At 41.0% G+C, this 23,257-nt stretch overlaps 1 protein-coding gene across 2 annotated transcripts; it reads left to right on the forward strand.

Moving 5' to 3' along the window:
* Positions 1-1,602: 1,602 nt before the first annotated feature.
* LOC308061444 (DGAT1/2-independent enzyme synthesizing storage lipids-like) lies at positions 1,603-23,009 on the forward strand. Of its 2 annotated transcripts, none has more exons than XM_080381400.1 (7): positions 1,603-1,986; positions 6,910-7,240; positions 9,622-9,786; positions 14,337-14,530; positions 16,703-16,763; positions 18,558-18,697; positions 20,715-23,009. In XM_080381400.1, exons 2-7 carry the CDS (start codon positions 6,913-6,915, stop codon positions 20,817-20,819), a joined length of 993 nt encoding a protein of 330 aa, XP_080237526.1. In that variant the 5' UTR covers positions 1,603-1,986; positions 6,910-6,912; the 3' UTR covers positions 20,820-23,009. The 2 variants fall into 2 exon arrangements, with proteins under 2 accessions (XP_080237526.1, XP_080237525.1); XM_080381399.1 differs by lacking the exon at positions 1,603-1,986 and adding an exon at positions 4,997-5,833.
* Positions 23,010-23,257: the final 248 nt, after the last annotated feature.

Here is a 23,257-nt window from a genome sequence, read left to right on the forward strand (position 1 = left end):
GAGAACTTACTGCTCTCTACAACTATCTGAAAGGAGGCTGGAGCAAGGGGGCTGTCAGTCTCTTCTCCCCAGTGACAAGTGATGTAGGTCAAGAGGAAACTGCCTCAAGTTGCACCGGGGGGTTTAGATTGGACATTAGGAAAAATTTCTTCACCAAAAGGGTTGTCAAGCATTGGGACAGGCTGCCCAGGGAAGGAGTTGAGTCACCATCCCTGGAGGTGTTCGAAGGGTGTGTAGATGTGGCACTTCGGGCTGTGGTTTAGTGGTGGACTTGGGAGTACTAGGTTAGTAGTTGAACTCAATGATCTTAAAGGTCTTTTCCAACCTAAATGATTCTTAGATGAATTAAACCACCATAGTCATCTGAATTTGCACAGCAAGTCTCCATAGACTTGGTGCTAGGTGCCATGCTGCAACTCAGAACAGAGCCTTGGTCTTGAACAGTGGATATGTAATCAGAGCATTGATTATCTTTCAGAGCAGGGATTTCAGCCTAGGTCTTGCATGTCTCAGATGCCTGTTAACAGTTTGATAAGAAAGTTCAACTTTTTCCTGGGCTATTTTGTCTTACAGCAGCATCCCTGTATTACTTGCAGCTTAGCTGAAGTGAGCTGGAGTAAAAATTTCTACTACTTCCGTCTGCTTTTGTCTTCTGTCACAGTTCTGGGGTTTCAAGGGAATAGACAAAACTATTATTTAGTGATGTGAGTAGCTTTGAGATATGTATGACAGTGATTTTTCTAATAAAAAAGTAAACATTTTTTCCAAAACATTATGGTAACTGCTCTAATGAAGAGCAGTTATTATAATACTGTTTTAGAAGCCCCCCCCCTAAATTTATGTTCTGTTCAGAGCAGTATTGGAGGAATGCCAGAAGTAGAAACTGGTATTATAACAAGTATTTCTTTCAATTTTGGATCAGATCGCTCCTCTGCTACACATATTTTCTAGCCTCTGTTATACAACAACAAAGGAAAAACTGCAAATGCAAATGACTTGTACCTGCCTTAAAACGTAAGCTGCATTTATGAGTCTTTTTGGGTATAGTTTGCCCAATGAGCAATGCAAGGAAATCCTGTTTCTTAACTTTCCGTATGTGAAGTTACCCAGCTCAAATGACCAGATTTTGCATTGGGGAAAAATATGCTACCGGTAACGCTGGGAAAGTAAATTACTCGGGCAGCGGCTGTGCAAATGCAGTCGTGGAAAGCGCGGCTGCACAGCCCCCGAAGTCGAACGGGTGGGTGCAAACGCCAGCGGCAGCCGGCCGTGGCGGCGGCGCAGCGAGCGAGCCCGCAGGCAGGCAGCGGGGCCAGGGCCAGAGCAGCGCGGCCGCTGCGCTGACAGGCACCCGGGGGCTGCACAAGGGGCACAGCCGCCAGGCTGCAGCGCCGCGGGGGGTGGCCCGGGGGCACGCAGCGGGGTGGCTGTGAGGAGCCCGTCTTCGCCCCCGGGCTGAAGGGCTGCCCGGCGGGCCAGCGGCCGCGGAAGGCGCTGCAGCGGCGGCGGGTTTGGGCCGGCCGGACCGCGGCGGGCGGGCACTAGGTGCGGCGAGCCGCCCCAGTGAGGCTCCGCCCTGCGCCTGCCGCCGCGCCAGGCCCCGCCCGCCCCGCCCCTCTCACTCGCGGGCAACGCGCGCCCCCTGGCGTCGTCCGTTCCTCTCCCGCCGGAAGCGTCGGGCGGTGCGTGCCAGACGCGGTCCGGGCGGCTCCCGCGCCCCAGGCGGCGCGGAGTTCCCCCCTCCCCTCCGCCGCTGTCCTCGTTCCCTCCGCGCACGTCCCGGCCCCCCCCCCCCCCCCCGCCGCCTTCTCCGCTCCCGCCCGCCGGCGGCACGGTGCCCTCCCGCCTCCGCCCCGCCGTGGGGAGCCGCCCTAGCCTGGCCGCCCCGCGGGCACCCGGCCTCCGCGGGGGCGGCGGGCGCAGAAGTAAAAGCAGGCCCCGGCACGGGTGCGGGGCTGGAGCCGGAGCCGCCGCCGCCAGAGGAAGGTGAGCGGGCGCTGCCGGGTGGGCTGGGGGGGTCCCCGCGCTGGCCCGGCCCCGGCCCCCGCTGCCACCCCGCAGGCCGCGGGCGGGAGGCGGCTTGCCTGGATCGGCAGCGGCCGGGCTCGGCAGCGGCCTGGGGCCTGGCTCTAACCGCTGTCGGGCGGGGGCTGCGGCCGCAGCGCGGTGCAGCTCAGCTGAGCGGCCGGGCCGGGCCCGGGCCTGTGCCCTCCTCGGCCGAACTCGCCCGCCGCCCCCGGCTGCTACGGAAGGAGCTGCTGTCCTGCGGGTGTAGCAGCACGGAGCTGAGCTGGGCCTGGCTTCCAAGCAAGGGCAAACCACCCTCTGACTTCCAGGGATTAGCAGGGTTATCGGAGTCCTCAAGATTTTTGTGTTTGTGGTGGCCTTGCTAATACGACCGACGTGATGGAAAGCAGCATATTTCTGTTGGCGAGGGCATGTCATAACTCTTGCTTTCCAGTATCTTCCTCATTTGGAGCCACTGGAATGTTCTCCAGAGGTTCCACTTACACCTTTCATATACGTGCTGAAATCATACTTTCCATATTTGTGTCTCTTTCCATAATTGCTGCTTCTAGCATGACAGTAGGTCCTCGGTTAGTCCAGTGCCTGCTAAGTACAGCTGAAGACCACTGTTGTGGTCTAGTTAACGGCTTTTCTGGGTCACGCACTAGAAGTCAGTGAAAGGAGTTGTATGTTAGCCTTGTTTCCACTTCACCACCAGCATAAAACCTTAAGCTTAAGCGTAAGTCTAATGAGAAATTGCACCTTTTTCATCTGGTGAAAATGTATGTAAGCTGCTCTATTAGGAAGTTAGAACTTAAATTAAAAATGCCTAGTTTGGTCACAACAGGAAATGTGTTAGTGATGTTGGTTAAAATAAGAAGCTCTTTAAGGGTAATGCTCATGTTATAGAGGGATTCGGCCTGTAAATTGTTTAAGGGTGAGACTTAGCAGTACTGCACCCCATTGTGGTTTTTAGATTTGCATGGTGATAGATGTTGGAAGACCTCTGACAAGGAGGGCAGGACAGTCTCTCTTTGCTTGGGTGAGGTCCTAATCAGAGTCACATTGTTGGTGTTTCTAGATGACAGTGTGCTTTATCTTGTGATTGTAACAGCTCTGAGCAGTTGAGTAGACAGCTGTAAAGTCGGAACAGACCAAAATGACGTTATCTGTTGGTAGCATATATGAGCTATGTTGGACCTTTATTCACTGTGGAGCATCCTGTGCTTTTTTTTTTTTTGACCATGGAGACAGAATCTGTCTTCCCTTCCTCATTGCCTTTGGTAGGGTGTTCGGTGTGACAGTAACATAAATCACACTTGGGCTTGTATACAGAGTATTTTTGTGGATGTACCATGGGTGATCAGAAGAAATGCTGGACTTGTTACACAGAGAGCAAAGTTACAGGAGGTAAAGGCCTGGAGAAGGCCTTTATCTGGTGGACGGTAAGTCTAGTATGAGTGAGAATGACTGGCTACATTTTGGGCTATGTTAGCAAGGCCAAAGCCATTAGATAGAGGAAATATTTATTACCTGCTTTTCAGCACTTTTGAGACAAGTCCAGTTTAGAGCCGTACAGTACAAGAAAGATGCTGACAAACTGGAAGGGGTGCAGAGAAGGCCCACCAGCATTGTTAGGTGGCTGGAGCACATGGTGTCTGTGGAGAGGCTGAGGGAGCTCTGCATGTTTAACCCAGAGAGGGCTTAAAAGGTGATCTTACCACTGCTTTTAATGAGTGGTTATAGAGAGGGGGGGCTTAGATTCTTCTCAGCAAAGGCACAGAAGGCAACAGGCACAAATTGCTGTAAGGGGAATACTACCTAGAGTAACGGAGAAACATTTTCACCATGAGGGTGGTCAAGCACTGGATTAGGGGCCCAGAGAAGCAGTGGGATCTCCATCGACGGAGATGTTACAAACTGGACTGGACATGGCCCTGAGCAACCTGAGCTAACTCCTTAGTTAGCAAGAGGTTGGACAAGTGCTGTACAACGAGTCTTTCCGATATAAATAATCCTATAATTCTCTTCAAGGTGAGGAAACAATGTCATTCAGAGTAGAGTTGACTGTCCCTAAGACAAGGCAGTGCTTAGATGTCTCGTGCGTGCTTGACAGCAAAGAAGTTGTCAGATTGTAATTTCTGTTACAGGTTGGTGCATAGATCTGCAAGTGAACTTATAAAACTGTCACAATTGCGTTTGAGGTATTGCATTTAGCACTACAGGCAAAAGGACAAGTAATGTTTTGCAAGGCTGAACGTGTGTGGACAGGATTTAAATGTACTTGAGGAGGATTTTGTGTTTGGAGAAAGCCATAAACAATTAAAAATATAATAGGTGGGAGACTATAACTTCTAAGTAATCTTTAAAGCTGTATAATCACTTCTTCAGTTTTGAAAAATGTTTCTGTGCCATAACCCATACTCCATGTTGTTCTTTAGCTTACTAGCTAAAGTGGAACCTAGTGGAACTAGTGGTGGAACCACTGGAGAAGCCCAGGCATAGCCGTCTGATAAATGTTGTAGTGTTGGATGCTACTCCTGAATCCTGCTTGGGCTTACAAGTTGTGTTTCTTGTAATCGCTGTGGGTGTTTGCTGCCTGACGGGTTCTGGAGTTTGGCTCTGGCAACTGGAATGAAAAGGAGCTTTCTCTTGCTCTCCCACACATGCACTCTCTCCTGTCCTTTCCCCCTAATTCACACCGCAAAACACGTGTGCATGAAATCAGTGAAGTGCATGTCACTAAGTGCTTATATATCACTGAAGGTAAACGAGCTGCTTGTCACATTGTCTTCAGGAACATGCTGGGGAGCAAAATGTTGTAAACCTGAGCTAGTGGAACAGGCATGGATCGTGGGAGCAAAGTCCTTGTCACCAGATCAGCTTTCTTCTTGTTAAGAGATGTCACATTGAGCAATGTGGGTAGAGGCAGATTTCAAAACAGAAGGAAAAGGAACATCCGTTTGCTCTATCAGAATGGGAGACAAAATTGAGACCAGAAAATGTGAGATGAGTTCTGCTCTAGTACATGTTTTAACATATCATAGCGAATGTGGAGTAAGACTGATTTTCATAGTTTTTATCACTGTGGTTCTGACAGTATTAATTATCTCCTGAATTTCAGTCACTTTTAACAGTAAAGGACTGATAGACACATGTCCATCTAGGCATAGAAACTCTGCAGTCATACATGCTGAAAGTCACATTTTATTAAAAAAGCCAAAACATAACACCAAGCTTATATTTTTTCAGAAATTGTTGTTCTTAATCCATTTCTCTGTAACAAGCCTACATTATAGTTGCAACATGTTTTTCTTCTTGGTCTTGACATCAGTTACCTGAAGTCTTGACCAAAACTTTATTATAGACTGGGTAACATTTTTGCCTTAAGGCATTATTAATGTTGTTCTAGAACTGTAGAAGATAGCCAAGCATCCAGGTTGTCCCATGGTTATAAGATAAAGTGAATAGCAAGTTTTCCCCTTGTGGCGATTTAACCCCAGCTGGCGACTAAGCGCCACACAGCTGCTCACTCTCTCCCCCCACAGTGGGCTGGGGAGAGGATCGGAAGGGTGAAAGTGAGAAGGCTTGTGCATTGAGATAAGGACAGTTTAACAGGTAAAGCAAAAGCCATGCATGCAAGCAAAGCAAAACAAGGAATTCATTTGCTGCTTCCCATCGGCAGGCAGGTGTTCAGGATCTCCTGGAAAGCGGGCCTCCAGCATGCATAACTCTTCCTTGGGAAAACAAACGCCATTAATGCTGAACATCACCCTGCTTCCTTCTTCATCTCCCAGCTTATATACACTCAGCATGACGTTATATGGTATGGAATATCCCTTTGGCCAGTTGGGGTCAGCTGTCCCGGCTGTGTCCCCTCCCAATTTCTTGTGCCCTTCCAGCCCTCTGGCCGGCAGGGCCTGAGAAACTGAAAAGTCCTTGACTTGTTGTTGCTGGGTAATGTTTACACTTAGAAACATCAGTGTGTTGTCAAGACTCTTCTCACACCAAATCCAAAACACAGCATTGCACCAGCTACTAAGAAGAAAATTAACTCTATCCCAAGTGAAACCATGATGCCCTTAAATCATATAAAGCTAATAAACAAATGTTGCTCCAGAATTATAGAAAGCCTGGAATATCATCCCAGAGAGGTCTAGCCCTGAAACTTCTTAGGAGCTGGTGTTGGAGAAGAGAGATTCTTATACATAGGCACACTACAGCCAGAGCAGTTAAATATTTTAGAGGACTTCTGTGATCTTTTTCCCTTGTCCTTCCTGCTGCCTCTGTGTTGTGCTCTGGGACTTGGTGCTTCACTGTCTGTAAAATTTCCAGGTACAGTTAAAGGTCTCTGCAGGAGTGAGACTTGCTTATTTGGCGTCATCTTCTAGAGTCATTGTATGCTTGTGGTTAGTGGAAGTGTTCAGCAGGTTTTTTATAACACTGGATCTGAGATCGTGCTGTTCCCTGTTGTAGAAGTGCTTGGGAGAAGGTTCTGAGTGTACTACTTACTGTGTAGAACAGTAAATAAGACTAATCACTACAGCTTTCTGAAAATTGAAAATGCAGTATAAATTGGTATTGGTAACAGTATAAATGTTCTAGATATGCTTAAGCTGAACAGTTTTATGTGAGAGAAAAATCTTAGCCTGAGATTAAGCAGTTGCACTATCTTTCTCAATCAAAATTGTCAGCATTTCCACTACACAAAAGAAAAGGACTGGAAAAATCCAAGTGAAAGTTTTGCTGCATGAGCCATTACATGTCCAATAGGTGCTGCTTGGATATGGGGTAAATGGTGTATGAATAAAATGCATGGGAGAGGTTGCATGATTAAACAGGATAGACAGGTCTATCTTTTTTGAGGATTTATTCATACTTTTTTTTTTTTTAATTAAACAGGAGATGATAGGTGGAAATGAATCCTGTACTGCAGGACCTATACCTGTGTCCTACTTAACCTGCCTGACTCACATTCTGAGAGAATGGACCGGTGTGGAGCATATTGAAGATTATCTGAGTTATGCAGTCTACCTTTTATGGGTGCTTTTTCCACTCGCAGTAGTTTTTCTGCTTCCAGGAGTTCTTGTCATCCTCTTCTATGCTTCCATTCTCCTTCTTCATATTTATAAAAGAAAGAATGAACTAAAGGAAGCTTATTCCAATGATTTTTGGGATGGTGCAAGACAAATGTTAGCTACCCTATGGGATGGACATGGAAGAATATGGCATGGTAAGTGAGATCTGATTTTTTGTTAAAAACTGTTGAAGCTCTTACTCCTAGTTTACCTTTCAGGATTATCAATATATATATTATTGTTGTTGCTGTTGCATGAAATCTAAAATTCAGGCCATTTTTTTCTGTTTTTATCAATGACTGCCAGTGATGCTTGGGAGAAAAAAAAGCCATTCAGACTTCTTTGGTTGTCAGATATTTTGTCTTACACATTATTCCTTTGCTGCTACAAAATGAGATCTTTCATCCAGTTGAATATATATGCAATTTTAAAAAATTGTTTACTTTTTTTTCTATTTTACTTTTTATAACTACTCCTGGATTTCGTCATGCCAGGAGGACCCGAAATGTTTGCTATGTTAAAAATTAGATCAATTAACTGTATTATTTCAGAGTCAATACATAAACATTGGAAGTCAAATGCCAGCTCCCTGAGAGCTAGTATGTCAGAACGTTAGCATAATTTAATTTCACTTAACCAGTCTTTTACGTATAATGCCAAATGATGCCTTAAAGGAGCACTTGGTGTCAGTTCACTCACTAGTTGTCTACTTCAAATTGACTTTAGAGCCTAAAGCTGTTACAGAACCATACTTTATTTTCTTTCTATGTGTTTTTGAAAACTACTTTCTCTGCTAGAATGTCAAAACGAAGGGCTCTGTTCCTTGTCCTTCTACTATTATTTCTTTTATAAAGACAGACTTAATAAATGATTTGGCTTTTCTTTCTAAGGAAATCCTAAGCCTCTTTCAGAACCATTCAGTCTAGATGCATTTAAAGGAAAAAGAGATGTTTAAGAGCAATTTACATAAAGAATAAATCCTTCTTGAAAATCATCTCTATTTGTTCTCTAGTGAAAGGGAAGCGAGTTTTCAAGGCATTGATAACCAGATGGTGCAGCGACTGTATCAGATAGGCTTTGTAAGACTAAGATGTAACTTTCAAATCTAGGAAAGTATACTAGATCAAAATCAACAGCTACATCAAAGAGCTTAAAATGCTCACTTCACAATAAAAAGCTATTTACTTTTTTTTCATAAGAAAATGATTTTTTTAAGATCTTGGCTCTTTTCATCCGTAGTAACTTTTTCTTTTTGTAAGATCTAACTTTTTATTTGTGCAGAAAAGATTCTTATCCTGCCCCTTGTTGACAGTTGTGACTTTTCTGCCCTGCCAGCTGCTCTCATCTTCTCTATAAACTTCTCTTGGTAAAGAATGAAATGTTTTGCAATTATTTTTTCCCCATTTGATTATCAATATGTCATAGGAAGAAATCTTCATCTTGAAATCACAGCATTGGAAAAAAACCCACAAACCCCCAAATCAATGCCACAACAGAAATCCCCTAAACCAAAACCCCAAACTGGTGTGCGATGCCTGTAACTTTACATGTATTATGCAAATGTTAGATGTAGGCATCATTCCGGTTATGACTGGCTGGTGTGGAGCACAGTAGTCAGTTGGTATCATACAGATGATAGGCTTGCAATATGTTGTGACTCTACAGGTATGGGTAATAAAATAGAGTGAGAAGAACCAAGAGTACCTTCAGAATTAAAAATTAATGGAATGGGAATTGCAGACCTGATTAACTTTGGAAGAAGTGAAAGGGTTTGAGGTTTTTTGTTTATTTAAAAAAACCCAAACAACATAAACAAGATACTGTAACAATACTGCTCAATATTAACTGAATATGTTCTATACTGACACATTTTGATATTTTTTAACTGAATATATTCTGCACTGTTAACTTAATTAGAAATATAAGTTCAGTAAGAAACTTGTGTGTGTCTATGTATCTTTCAATTAAGCTTACAAAGCCCCAAATACTTTTAGTAATTAGTGATGGAAAAAATATAGCAAGTATAACTCAGAGAAATAACAAAAATAAGCTTCATACCCTGAAGTAAAAGGAGGTCTGTAAATGGATGCTGTCACGTCAAATCTAAAAGTTACTGGTGGCAATGAACTTTGAAAGGTAAATAATAGCTCGAGATAGATTTTTTTCATGACTCCTATCCAATTCTTAATTGTGATTTCTCTTGAAAGATTGATTCAGAGGACTCTACAGCCTTGAAGAGAGTGAACTGAAAAAATGGGGAAGAAGTATATAGTTCAAGACAGTCAGACTGGGTGCTTTGTTTTCAGGGTTTTTTGTTGTTTTTTCTTTAAATGTGGCTCTTCTGCTTTAAATGAAACCTGCCCTGTGAAAGCCACTTAGTAAACGCTGCAAGTCACCTCTTGACTTTTTAGCTGTCACTTTGCTCTTACCACTTCTCAATAGCTATCAGTTTTTTCACCAATTTGCTGTGAGTTAGTTTCTTTGGGATACAATTGTATTAAACTTTGACATCTGTTATGCCTTTAACTCCTAACAGGTTATGAGCTTCATGGTGCTGAAAATATTCCTGAAGGACCAGGGCTTATTGTGTTTTATCATGGAGCTACTCCTGCTGACTATGTCTATTTCACGGCTAGACTTCTTATAGAAAGGAAGAGATACTGCCATGTAGTAGCGGATCACTTCGTCTTTAGATTACCAGGTAACATACTTCATTATAAACAATCAATTTGAGAACTCTTAATTATTTTTTTGAAATGGTGTAATTAATAAAAATTTTGCCATAGGAACACAGCTGTCAGAACACCATGAAGTTCAGCAAAAGCAAATGTGAAGTTGTGCATCTGGGATGGAGCAATCCCATACGACAGTACCCTGGGTAGAAGGTGGCTTTGCAGGAAAGGACTTTGGCGTTCTAATGGGCAACAAGTTGAGCGTGAGTCAGCATCGTGCCCTTGCAGCAAAGATGATGAACTGCATGCTGAGTTTTTTTTAGCATGAGTGTAGACAGCAGGTTGAGTGAAGAGATTTTTATTTTTTTCCCCACGGCTTGGCACCTGTGCAAGCACATCTTGCAATATGGTGTCTGGTTTGGGACTCTACAGTACAAGACAGACATTGACACATTAGAGTGTTCAGTGGATGATGGGGAGCTGGAGCATGCCATGTATGAGGAGTGGCTGAGAGAACTGGATTTGTTTGGCCTGTACCAGGTAGGGGTGGGGGAAGATATTACTGCTGTCTTCAGCAACCTAATGGGAGGGTGCAGAGAAGAGGGAGTCAGACTTCTCACAGGTGCACAGCAGTAGAATGAGAAGTGACAGAGACAAGTTGCAACACAGGAAATCTTGATTAGATGTGTGGAAAAGTATTTTACCACGAGGGTGATCAGACACTTGAACACATTGCTTAGACAAGTTGGGGAATCTCCATCCCTGGAGACTTTCAAAACTCCAGTGGGTGAGGCCCTGAACAGCCTGATCTATTTAGACCTGCTTTCAGTGGGAGGTTGGACTACATTACCTTCAGAGGTCCCTTCCAACCATATAAATCTCTGGTTCTGTGAATGAATTAAGGGTATTCGGGGAAGATGAGCTCAAAGAGCCCGGATAATGTTCTGGGTTGTGTTTTGAAATCTGCACAATAACCAGTGATGGGCAACCCAAACAGATGCTGCTTCTCTTGTGAATCAAACCAGGAAGACTGCCAAAATTTCATCCTAGTACTAAGACTGCCTGATCTTGATTAGATCTTCAGCTTAAATTGGATGCCTTTTCAGGAGATGTTTTAGTTAACCAAAAGTTATTTTGCTCAATGGAGGAGAAATGGTGGGTGTGGAGGGGTGGGCTTCGGGAGTCTGTAGGCTGTTAGACACACTTGGATTAAAAGATTTAATGATCCTTCTGTTTTTTATGATTATTGAATCTACTGTGAATAGCTGTGAGGAATGGCTTGACCTATGAATCTGAATCTCAGGTCCATGCCAGTATGCAATTGCCAGTACATCATCTGATTGCATCCTCTGCACGGGGCACTGCTGTCCTGAATTAACTGCATTTAACTGGTGTGTGCTTGTAAAATGTTGCTGTGCCTCTTAAGAGATGTGTGAGCCTCAAGGAGTCAAACGTGCCTCTCCTTACTGCTTAGTGTTGAAAGATACAGCTTGATAACTTAAGGAAGGGAATCTAACCTAACAAGAGACATACAGATATCTGAAGATTGCTATTGAACGTAGCCTAATGCATCTTTCTTTCATGTCGATGCAAAAGGAAATTATTTCATTGTCTCCGTTTGTACTATATCAATACTATGTATGCTTCTGTTGCTTGCATTTTGGAGCAGAAGGATATGAAATATGGTCCTGTGGCTTCTTTTTTCCCCTTTTTCTTTTAGAAACTGGAGGTTAATGATAGGAAAAAAAAAATTCAATTGTTTCTGGTTCTTCTAGATCCTTAGCTGTGTAATGCTCAGGAATACTTCGATTTCTCAACGGTTAAGAGAAAACAGTTTCCTAAAGAGTGCAGTGAGGACTGTGCTTTTGCTTGTGTTCTTCTCCATCACCATTTCCTATAGCATAGGCCATGTTTGCCTCCTAGAGTCATCCCTCTTCAAAAGGCTGCCTGCTGTTTTAGGGATCTAAGACAATCCCTCTCCTATAAAGTCCCAGAGCAAAGGAGCTGTGGCTTCTTGCCTGTTAAATATACAAGGTGTTGCAAAGTGTCTTGTGGAGTAGATGTTCTGCAGATATACATGCATGGTTACCTACAGTTGTGGAAGGTTGGATTCAACGATCAAAATGATTCTTCTCTCTCTGTAGTCGTTAGGATCAGCCATAGAAAAATGGTGACATCCTTACCATCTTGCTACCAGGTAGCTGACAGCACCTATGTTGTTACAGTCGCTGGGGCTAAGCTAGAGAAGTGTGTATAGTGCACTTTGAGATAAGTGTTAAATGCATTACTGGGCACTCTCCAAAGGGTTTTCAAACATTGGTGTGGACACAATGTTGTAGACAATAGGAGCAGAGTATGCTGGGGCAAGTCCAGGTTGAACTGTGGAATAAAATTAATTTTAGACTTCTTGGTATTTGGAGAGATTGGCATCCCTTCATGCTCTGGAAGGCTGAAAAACTGTATTTAGATAACTTTGAGAGTTGTTTTGTTGTTTAAAGTGGAAAAATAAATTCTTGGTCACTTTCATGCAACAGCCAGGTATGACCCCAGTGTTTCTTCTGACTCCTCAATGACCTTTGCCTTGGGTTCAGAATACCCTCTCTGTCCCTTCAGGGCCACTCCACTCTGCTGCTCTAATGGAGCCACATTTTTCCTCTTTGCTACTGGAGCAGAGATATTGCTAGTAACATATGATCTGCTGGCTAGGCTATAAGGTACAGCTAAGAATATAAGGCTTATGCTAAAAGCCAAGGGGGAAATAAACCTGAGAAATTTTGTGAAGACTTGAAAACCCCCCACACCACTATTTTGTATTACAATTTTTTGCCTGTATTCTGTCTATATTCTGTTCTTTTTTTTCCCGACCTACGCAGTGGATGGACTCATGGTGTTGCTCTATCAGCCTCCCCCTGTTCCCAGTGTGTCCAATGCAGAAAGGAAAACCATCTTCACAGCTTCTGCTTTATTGGAGTCTCTTTTCCTGCTTGGGTCAACCCTTCTTAGGACTGTTTTGTCTCTTTCCTGAACTTACTGACAGAAGGGGACTTGGAGACAGGCAGCTTCCTACTGCGTACATTCCAGAGAACTTTAATTAGTTTGGGAATGTAAAATGTAAAAACCAGCTATTGAAGATCCCACATACAAAGCATCTGAGAGAAATTAAATTACTTTAGGAAAACACTATTTCTTTGCAAATGCTAGTAGATGAAGACTGCTAGTGTCATCAGCAGTCTGCGAGGCAGGCACAGCAGAATATGAGACAGGTGTAATACAGCTTGTGTTTGGTTGTTATGCTTTCAGACAGATCCCAGTTGTGTATAGGTATAAATCAGGAGTAATTATATTCACACAAACTACAAAGACTGGTTAGAGATCAGAGTTTAGTTAAGTATAAACTAATGCTATGCTGCCCCATGGTCTCCTTCCCAAGCCCTTACTTTATGCAGGCTGTAAGAGAAGACAGATCTCTGTCTTAACTGTATTGGACTTCTGTCTGTGTGTGTGTATGTAACAAATATGTGATCGTAGTAACAGCTATTAATTTGTTAACCTGAGGTTAAGAAATGAAAATCTGTTACTGAGGGGCAAACTCAACTAGATCTGTTCTGTGTCCTTGTCTGTGGCTGATAAGGTTGTTGGGAAACTTCAAGAAAGAGAAGTATCTTTCCCATACTGTTTAGTCATTTCAAGTTCCCCTTTTTGGTATGCAGTACTCATAAATACTGTATTTAAAATTTATTGAACCAAGCAGACATGATTGATTTCCTGCAAACAGAGGTTTATGCTAGTTGTGTTCTTTCACATTACACTAGTTGTCTAAATTGATTAGGTATGCACCCATTTGATGCTTGTAAGCAAACTTTTGATGTTCTGCTGTTTCTTGAAGAGCAGTGTCAGTATGACATTTCAAATTTAAGATGATATAAGGAGTTTATATAACTTTACAGTTAAAAGCTTCAGTAAATGAAAAATCTTAACCTAAGATGAATATACCCAATCCAGGCTTGCCAGATACCTTTGTGTGTGAAAGGCCATCAGGGTACTTACAGACTGAACCAGGGAGTCAGTTCCTGCAGTGATGTGTAACACAGAATGCTGCATTTTTCTTTGTCATTCTCCTTGTGCACAGACTACTTTTTGTTTGCCGAAGTTAACAAAACAAAAACCCACAACAATTTACTGGTATTTTCTCTTGTTGCATTTTATTAGGACTGTGCTACATTTGAAAAGTAGAGCTTGGGCAAGGAGCCAGAGCCCTGCAGCCAACTTAACAACTCCTTTGAAGGGGCATGTGAAAGATGGCATAGTGCTTGCCAGCTTTTTCCAATTTCGTTCTGATTGTGAGATAGCACCTGACTTTACTGTGATAAAAAGCCACCGAAACCCCTAAATCTTCAACTTTTTAGACCAAAATTTATACGTAGGAGTTAATGCTTCAGTCCCTCTACAATCATCTTTGATTTTGGGTTACAGGTTATTATATAAAATAAATTTTAGCTGTTGTGTTCTGTATTGGAAATCTGTACTCAATGGTAGTATGAATTAACATTTTCTGAATTAATACTTTCTTACCCTACAGGTTTTAAAATATTACTTGATGTACATGGAGTTATGCATGGACCAAAAGAAGAATGTGTCAGTGCTCTGAAGAAGGGCTACCTGATAGCTATTGCCCCAGGTGGAGTTCGGGAAGCACTCTTTAGTGATGAAATGTATACTATAATCTGGGGTAATCGGAAGGGCTTTGCTCAAGTGGCCATTGATGCAAAAGTGGTAAGTATGACAGATCACAGAAGAGAAGCAAGGAATGCTGACTTACTAGTACTTTCTTCTAGGGAAAGCTGTTTGGATTATCATATATTTGGTGTGACATTGCTGAGTATCGTGAGTATGGTCTGTTTGCTCTCATAACTACATTTCAAGTCTCTTGTCGCTTTTGATAAGGTGGCTTTGGAGTCAGCTAAGAATAGTGTCGCCAGGAAATCCAGAGTTTAAAGGAATGAGAGGTGAAGTCCAGGACGGTTTCTACATGACAAGCCTGTGCTCTTTTACATGTACCTGGTCAGGATTGTGATGGTGTAACCCCTGACCAGAATGGTTGGAAAGCAACATGAACATTTGTTTCCCCTGTCACTGAAGTATACCGTGACCCAGCACAGTATGGATTCACTGGCGCTACATCCTGTAGTGGCATTTTATGGTAGTAAGGGATGTCTAGGGCATGCAGCAGAGGTAGCAGATGCTGTTCGCTAGTGTGAGCTGTCTCTTCAGTTCTAATATATAGCATTGCACTTGATCAGCAGGCAGATACTTATTCATATGGGACCAGTTGTGAAAGGCACATAAGTGTATGAATAGTTGAATTATACCTGTTTTAATAAGCATTTCAGAGTCCTTCTCATTCTATATTGGTACTTGAAAGATGTGTGCATATGTCTGTAGGTCTGCATATATCTAATCTGAAAGTAAGTCTCACACCAAGGGTTTTATAATTAGGTACTGTCAAAGATAAAATCTCTGGATTTTATACAGAAATAGAATACTTTTAAGACCCAATTTTAAGTGTGTGTCACTTTTCTCAGGAGAAAAATAACATTGTTTAAACAGGCTATTTTCAACAGATTTACATTTTACTAATGTATTATAATACCACACGAAAGACCATCCTTGGGATTCAACTATGGTTGTACTAGTTATTTTACTGAATGTGTGTCCAGTTCCCTTTATGCACTCGCAAAGGTCTTGCAGCTTTATCTCCCCCTAAAAAACACCTGAGAGTTGCAGTAGAATAGGAATAGTGTTGGAGGCAGGCTGAAAGTGGGGAAAATATTTAGATTGAAGATGAACTTTAATTCACCTTTAATCATGATCATAACTCCTCATGGAAATTAAAACATCAGAAAAATGTGTCTTAAAACTGGGACCTTCAGCTTGGAGTTGTCTCTTTTCAGTGATGTTTGCCAAAATTTTTGTCATATAAACCAACTTGGTACATACAAAAATCTCTACCTCTATGTCAAAAGTAGGATGTTCCAAATAAGATGGTTCTAGCATAAAGAAGTTTGTTACCATTCGGTTTAGGTAACTGCACTTCTTTCTATTCTCTACAGTTGCATTGGTTTATTTAGAGACCACCCTGCCCCCCCAAAAAAAAAAAAAAAACAAACCAAAAAAACCCAACAAAAACCCAACAAACAACCCCAAAACCAAACAACCCAACCTGTTTTAAAAGTTTCACTTACTAGCTCATCTCCATGCTTTTTTTAAAAAAAGTTTGAAAGAATTTGAATGTTTGAAAATCCCATAAACAGTTCTGTATTTCTGATGATGCTATACACAGTGAGTGCATATTACAAGATGATAAAAAAATTTCATGTAGTAGTCAGCCCCCTCCCGGTTCTTGTAAATCTTGTAAATCTTAAATTGCAAGTTCAAAAACAGCAATAAAAACTTGAAATATGCAACCATTCCAAATATTCATCAGCAGAAATAAACCATGGACATGTATGGAATATGACACATGATGTGTGAAGCAATACAATTAACATAGCAGAGATGAATCAGACAAGTTTAGAATCCCAATCCTGTGAATTCTTCCCTGTGAGCATAGCTAAAAATTAGGTAAGAGTTTTAACCACTTAAGTCACAACTGTGCAAACACTGCTAGACAAGGGGAGGCCTAAATGCTCCACAGGTTCTGAAATCTTGGACTGCTTTGAGAAAATGGACTTGCTGAAATAGTAACTCACTGAAATCCCATGGTATTCTCGAGCTTGAAACCTCACGGCAGAAGATTGCGGAAGAACTAAAGAATACTTGTTTTGCTCTGTGTATGCTCTTGTCTGAGAAGCACTTCTGAAATTGATTTGCTTGTTGGGTTTGAGGTAGAAATTTTTAGATAGTGGTATCTTCGTTAAATTCTTAATTATGTTTTTTCCCTCCTAGCCCATCATTCCTATGTTTACACAAAATGTTCGAGAAGGCGTTAGGACATTAGGAGGAATAAGTAAGATATTTTCTATTTTTTTGTAGTTTATTTTTCCATATATGTTTAGCCTATCTCTGTAGAAATAATCCCCATATAAATCTGAGATTTGACACAGCCTTGTTTCTGGAGGTTTGCTGTCCCGTAGAGTTCAGAGATGTTATTAAGGTTTTATGTCAGCATTAGATGTGGTATTGGCTTATCTAAGTTACTCTCCACATAAGTGTGCCTTTCACAGAAGCAGTAGAAGAGAGGAAAAAAAAAAAGCCAGAAAAAGGCAAATAGATTTACAGCACTTTTTTCCTCTGCTTATATCTACTCGGTCAACTCCAGGTTTTCTGCTGTCTGTTAAGAAGCAAAGCAAATAGGGTTTTGCGACTGACACGTAATTTCTTTAAATGTCCTCCTAAAGCTCTGTGCTTACACCTCTACCTGTACTTAAACTTCAGATGGTTTGAAATATATTTTATCTGTAGTTGGTTTAGTATTTAGCACTAAACCACAGGTCCTTATAAACCCCAGCATTTGCCTGCTCTCTTTTCTCATGTCTATGGGTCTTCTAGCTAGCACACAAATAGATGGGTATATATCTGAAGGGTCCACTTGTGGGATGTTTAGATGCCCCCATCTCTGCTGATCTGCTAGTGTTACCCCCCTGGTTTTTTTATATTTTCCATCTAGCAGAAAGGGCCTGAACAGTCTCCTCCCCACCACATGTTCTGCCTCAAGTATGGCATCATCTGCATCAGAGGACTGCAGGGCAAAGCGCTTCTGTCCTCCTCTAATTAAAAGCCAAGGCATCAGATGTAGACGTGCAGAATAATTCACAAATTTGTCAAGTTATACAAAAATATACAGCAATTAATTGTCACTGTGTTCAGGAGGATCTTCTCAACCAAGCAGAAATTGAAGCCCATATCATTCATGCTACTTGTATTCTAGCAGAGGCGCTACAGGAATGTAGTTCTGTTGATCACTGGAGGTGTTACTCTAGTTTCAGTGGGTTTGGAATATTCTTTATTCTTATAGGTCATGTATAGAAAATTCCACATCTTGGACAGTAAGGATTTTCTTATGCCAACATTTCAGTTAATGGAATTCCTTGTCTAAAATTGAGACAGAAAATATTAGTACCCATTCTGCAAGGAATCTGTTCTGAGTGTATTTGGGCTAGATTCTTAGAAGGTGGCATGTGGGGAAGATAATGTGTCCTCTTACAGCTGATCAAAATACCTGTTTTTTCTGTCTTTTCATGTTGTTTCACTGCAACCGGTCTGTGATCTGAAAGAGCAATCCAATGTTTTAGCATGACCGGCCTTTAGGCTAGGCAGATAAGACTGTTTTAGATCCTGTAGACCTCAGTGGGACTGAACAGAACAGTCTTCCAATACTGTTGTTTTTATGCTAACCTGTAAAATTAGCTGGACTGTAACCTGTATTGTGTAGCATTCCCTTCTCCAAAGAGGTAGCTCCTGGATTTTTTCCTCTTCTTCCTTCTCTTTGCAGCTAGTCTTTGGAGGAGAGATTTCACACCAAGTTAGGGTGGAAACAAGTCTGATGTTAGCATTAACACAGCTTTTAGGAAATGAAAGTCAAGGGTAGACCAGCACTTGAGATGACACACTCTTTGAGAATCTGGGTCAGGGGCTGGATTACTTGACAAGCCAGTTTCAGTTTTAAGATATACTGGGGAAAAAAACTTTACAGAATAATCAGTGTCTCTCCTCTTCCCCCCCCCCCCCCCCCCCCCCTCCTCCTCACCCTTCCTTTTCCTTCTCCTGCTTTCCTCCTTTCCCCTAAATCTTTTCACATTAGAAATACTTAGGTCACTATATGAACGTATTAGATTGCCAATAGTTCCTCTGTACGGTGGATTTCCAGTCAAGCTTCGTACATTTATTGGAGAGCCCATTCCGTATGAACCAAATATAACTGCTGAAGAACTCACTGCAAAGGTAAGATAGATATGCATATACATATTTAAAATATTGACTGTTGTGACAGAAAACACTGGAATATTCTTGTCAAGTAATTTCTGCCTTGGAGCTAGTTACAGAAGTTGGTGGAATCGTGGTAAGCTTTGGACTAGCCTAACTCTGAACGCCCTTCTTAAATGCTATCTTTCTTACCACGCCTTGCAGATGTTCTAGGCCTTTTAAAGTCAATACTGCACCCTATATTTGCTTCAAGAAACAACTTTAGGGACTGGAGAAGTTCAGTCAGATAAGACTGCTCTGAGTTGATAAAGACTTAAGTACTTCACCCAGAGAAAATGTTCTGATTCTTGGCCTTTTCAGAAACATACTGCTGAAGCCTGTCAAATAGAGCAAACCTGTGTTCATAAACTGTTGAAATTCAATACAATAAAAAAATTAAGGTAAACCATTTCGCTGTATAGTGTGTTTCCATTTCTATTTCCTCCAACTTCTCACCCAACAAAATTAACTTTTGAACATTCCCCTAGTTCAGATTTAGGTGGCTTATAGAAAAGATTGTCAGGTTCTCATGTTCATTCAGTTTATTAACAGATTTCACAGTGCACAGACTTAAAACAGTTGAGTGATGGAGCAGTCAGACGGAGGGGGCTGAAATGGCCATTTTTTAAAGGTCCACAGATGGTAACTCTTAGCATTCAGAAAACTTTGAGAGAAAGAGATTTTTCTTCTTGACCATGCAGATGTCTCACCTCATCTGATTACTCTGTGATTAGATCTCTGCAAAATGACATCTTAAAATGTTTATCTCCATTATTTTATGCCCTGGTTATGGAAAACTGATTGTTTCTTCTGGGAGTTCAGTATGACAGGACTTCAGAACTGTTTGCTTTCAGGAGAGAATGTATGTTTAAACGACTTTAAAACATGATTTGGCATCTTACCTTTATGCCAACCCTCGCTTGTTTCTGACTTAAGTGCAAATTCTACTAGATAAGGCACCTAGATTGTGAATCCCTTAGGCTTCTGGTTAGTGATTTTGAAGTTGTATCTCATGTTTCAGGCTATGGCACAGTATGCATTTTCCCCATTATGTGTCGAAGAAAATTAAGCACCAATTTTTGACCTAATGGAAATTTTAGATCTGTAGAGACACTTAGGACCTGATCTATAAAGAGATGTGGGCAGGAACCTTTGCCTAGGACTTAACAATTGATCATATACTTCATAAAAACAGTGGGAGCTTGTACCAAGAATCAGTTTTCTCCTTGCTGACCACTGGTTTACAAAGACAAATAGTTCTCTGTTCTGTCTCTAGCCTTAAGAATTCAGTAGTCTGTGCTTCTCTAGGCAGATTAGGAAGGTTACAGCGTGTACTCACCATAGCTTTTGCATGTTGCCCTGGTTTTGAATGTTCCCCGTAGAGCTTTTATCTAATTAGAATAGCTGCTATTACCTTCTTGGCCTGCTATGTTTTGGACTGAAAGTAAATGCTGCTGTCACATGCAGTTATTGTAGGTGTGGTTTAAGCATATGCTTTACAGGACCAGTTCCTTCAGAGGACTTGGGTGCAGGGATAGCTACTTCGTAGAAGCCAAATGTGCTGAGACACAAATTGTGTTTCCTGTGCTGCTAATAAGCAGGTGTAGAAGCAATGTTCTTGCATACTGGAAGTGTTACAGATGCAAACCTGGGCATAGGCAGAAGTGCCTGAGTTGTAGTACAGCACACAGGTGCTGACATGTTTTATAGATCTAGGTCTCTTCATTAATTTACTCCATTGTCATTTTACTATTGCGTATCACTAATAGAGCTTGTAAGCACAGCTACCAGAGATAAAAGATAGTTTGTTGGTCTGTTTCTTGGCAGTGATTCTGCAAACACATCTTGTGGGCTTAAATATGGAAAAATAGTGTTTGGAACTTGCAGTAGTTTGTGACATTTGACAGGATGAAAAAAAGAGCTTAGTAATTGTGTTAATGTATGAACAATATAAAGATGACTTAATCTGACAGAAAACTTTTCTCTTTCCTTACAGACAAAAGCAGCACTCCAAGCTCTAATAGAAAAACATCAGAAAATACCAGGAAATATATTTAGGGCTTTAATGGAACGATTTCAAACACAAAAGAAAGAAGATTAAGGTCTTCTGAATAAATACTATTTAGGTATAATATTCTTAGTTATATTTGTAACTTATTCATTCTTCTAATAATAGGTTTTAAATTCTGCCCTAATGATACTGCTGTATAATTGAAGATACAAGACACTCCCTTCCCCTTCCTCCTACCCAGTATCAAGCTCAGGAACCCAAACTTCAAATCATTTATAATGGAGCAAAGTTTAGTTTGTGATAAATGCATTCCTACCTTGAAAGTGGTTGGTGGTTGTGTGTGTGTGGTTTTTTTAAATGGCAGCTCTGCAAGTCTTTATGTATGTGGTCGCTTGTCTTTTTTTTTTTTTTTTTTTTTTTTTTGGTGTCATTCCCCTACTCCCTCCCTCCAGGTTGCTCTTTAACCTGAATGTTAGACCTGCTGAAGAGCTAGAGTCTTACTGTCTTGATCATAATCACTGTAACTAGGTTTCGCAGGCCAGATTAATGCCATACAGCATTTATAAAATCTTTCTTCAGGTTGTCACTCTAGTGCTGTTGGAAAACAGTCAACTTTCTATGGTCTGTAGAACCACAAAACCTATGGTGGAAAGTGTTTAGTTTTACTGGGTGAGCTCAGAAAGAGTTTGGAGGGGTGAGAGTGGATTAGAGAACTGCAGTGAACCAAATAAATTTGTTACTGGAAACCACTCCGATGCAGTGAACGAGAACCCCACAGCACAGGTGCTGTTCCAAGCCGAGCCACATTGGATATCGGCCCTTGGGTAGAGAGCTGTCCTGTATACTTCTCAGTGAATCTGCAAATTCTCCTTTGGAAGTATGAGCCAAGCGTTTAAACTTTAAGAAATGGAAATGAGACTACTGTTTAGTAACATGAGCTTATAAAGCTTTCTTTTGAAGGAAAGAAAGAATTAGCACAAAATTCCTTTTAAGAGTAGTAGTTCTTTTGAAAAACAGGACATACGTTCCCAAATACCCTTTGAGTCTAGTATATGCAAACTGTTACATATATAAACTGTTAAACATGCATATTCTTTAAACACAGTTATTTGCATAAGTTATTAAATCAGGGTTGAGAGGCAAATCCTATATATTTTTCTTAAGTGAAAACAATTGAATGAACAGGAAAGAATTGCAGGCTTGAGCTTTTGTGCACTTACAGTAAATTATACTTTTTCTGAACTAAAGCCTATGCTTTTATTGTCCAAACAGGAAATATTTGAAATATTCTGTCTGATTACCAGCAAGTTTAATCTCCAGTTCTTAAGTTAACATCTGGGTACTCTTCAGTTTTGGGATGAGGACAAATTCCTTAAGACAAAAGAGTTTTTTGCCATATTACATTGTCTCCTTTCAATATTGTTGGGGTTTGACCTTTCCTTAAAAGAAAAAACAAAAACAACAGCCCCCCTGCCAACTTTTGAAAGTTCACTTGTATTCAGTTTAGTATCCATTCCTCCCACTATTTAAGCACATGCTTTGCTTTATACTAGTGAAACTATATAAGTGCATGTGGATGATGCCCTGTGTTAGAAAAATACCACTTTATGGGAAGGAGTCTATAAATTATGGTTTGCAAAAAGCTTACTTACTTCATGATGTTACTTTATATCAAAAGGACTTTATGTGATGTTGAATTAAATTTTTTAAAGCTTGAGGAAGAATTATGTTATGTAAAAGCAAATGACCATTCTGAAGTTCTTTAAATGACTTGGGTTTTATTTGAAGGCACAATTTTGTTCTTTTAATTTATCAGAATGTTTTTAAAAATATTGTGTTAACACAGTATGTCATTAAAAGTGATAATGCCAAATTCCAGCATCAGAGTATAACTTAAGTATGACTTCGTTTTTACTGGCCATCTTGAGGAAAATGTGTATTACTCTATATAATGAAATTCTCAAAGGCAGCTGAACATATTTTGTGTTGAGGTTGCATATATGTAAAAGAAAACTCAGTCTAAAAGGTTCTGTTAGACAACAACAGACATGTGCGATCTGAGATTTTGTAAAATTTATTTTAATAATGTTGGCTGTTTGATGCAGTTTTGTCCCTGTAAGTATTGAAAGATGAGTATAAAAAATGAAGGGCAGTATTGGTACTCTTTAAGTGTTCATATTTGTATAGGCCTTTCATATTTATTACTATATATAAAAAATGTATAGAAGACTTTTCTTTTTTGATAAAATGAATTTGAATAAAATTGACAACTGGAATAGGCTTCTGAAGTTTTGCATTGTGTGTGAACTAAATGAAATTATACATGGCCTGCCCTGCTGAACCTTCAGTGGTTTTGAACAGCACGTAGTACCCTAGAGAAGCTCTTATTGCTGAGTGTCTGAATAGGGGTGGAAGGATCAAAGCCCCCAAAGGAATGATTTAAAGGAAAAATAATTTAGACAACAGTGGAGTAAAAGATAAAAGTCACATAATCAAGTGAGTTTTAATAGTTGTAATCAGTGCTGCAG

This window comes from Falco punctatus, assembly GCF_963210335.1.
Source record: "Falco punctatus genome assembly, chromosome: 3".
In the NCBI taxonomy this organism is placed as follows: Eukaryota; Metazoa; Chordata; class Aves; order Falconiformes; family Falconidae; genus Falco; species Falco punctatus.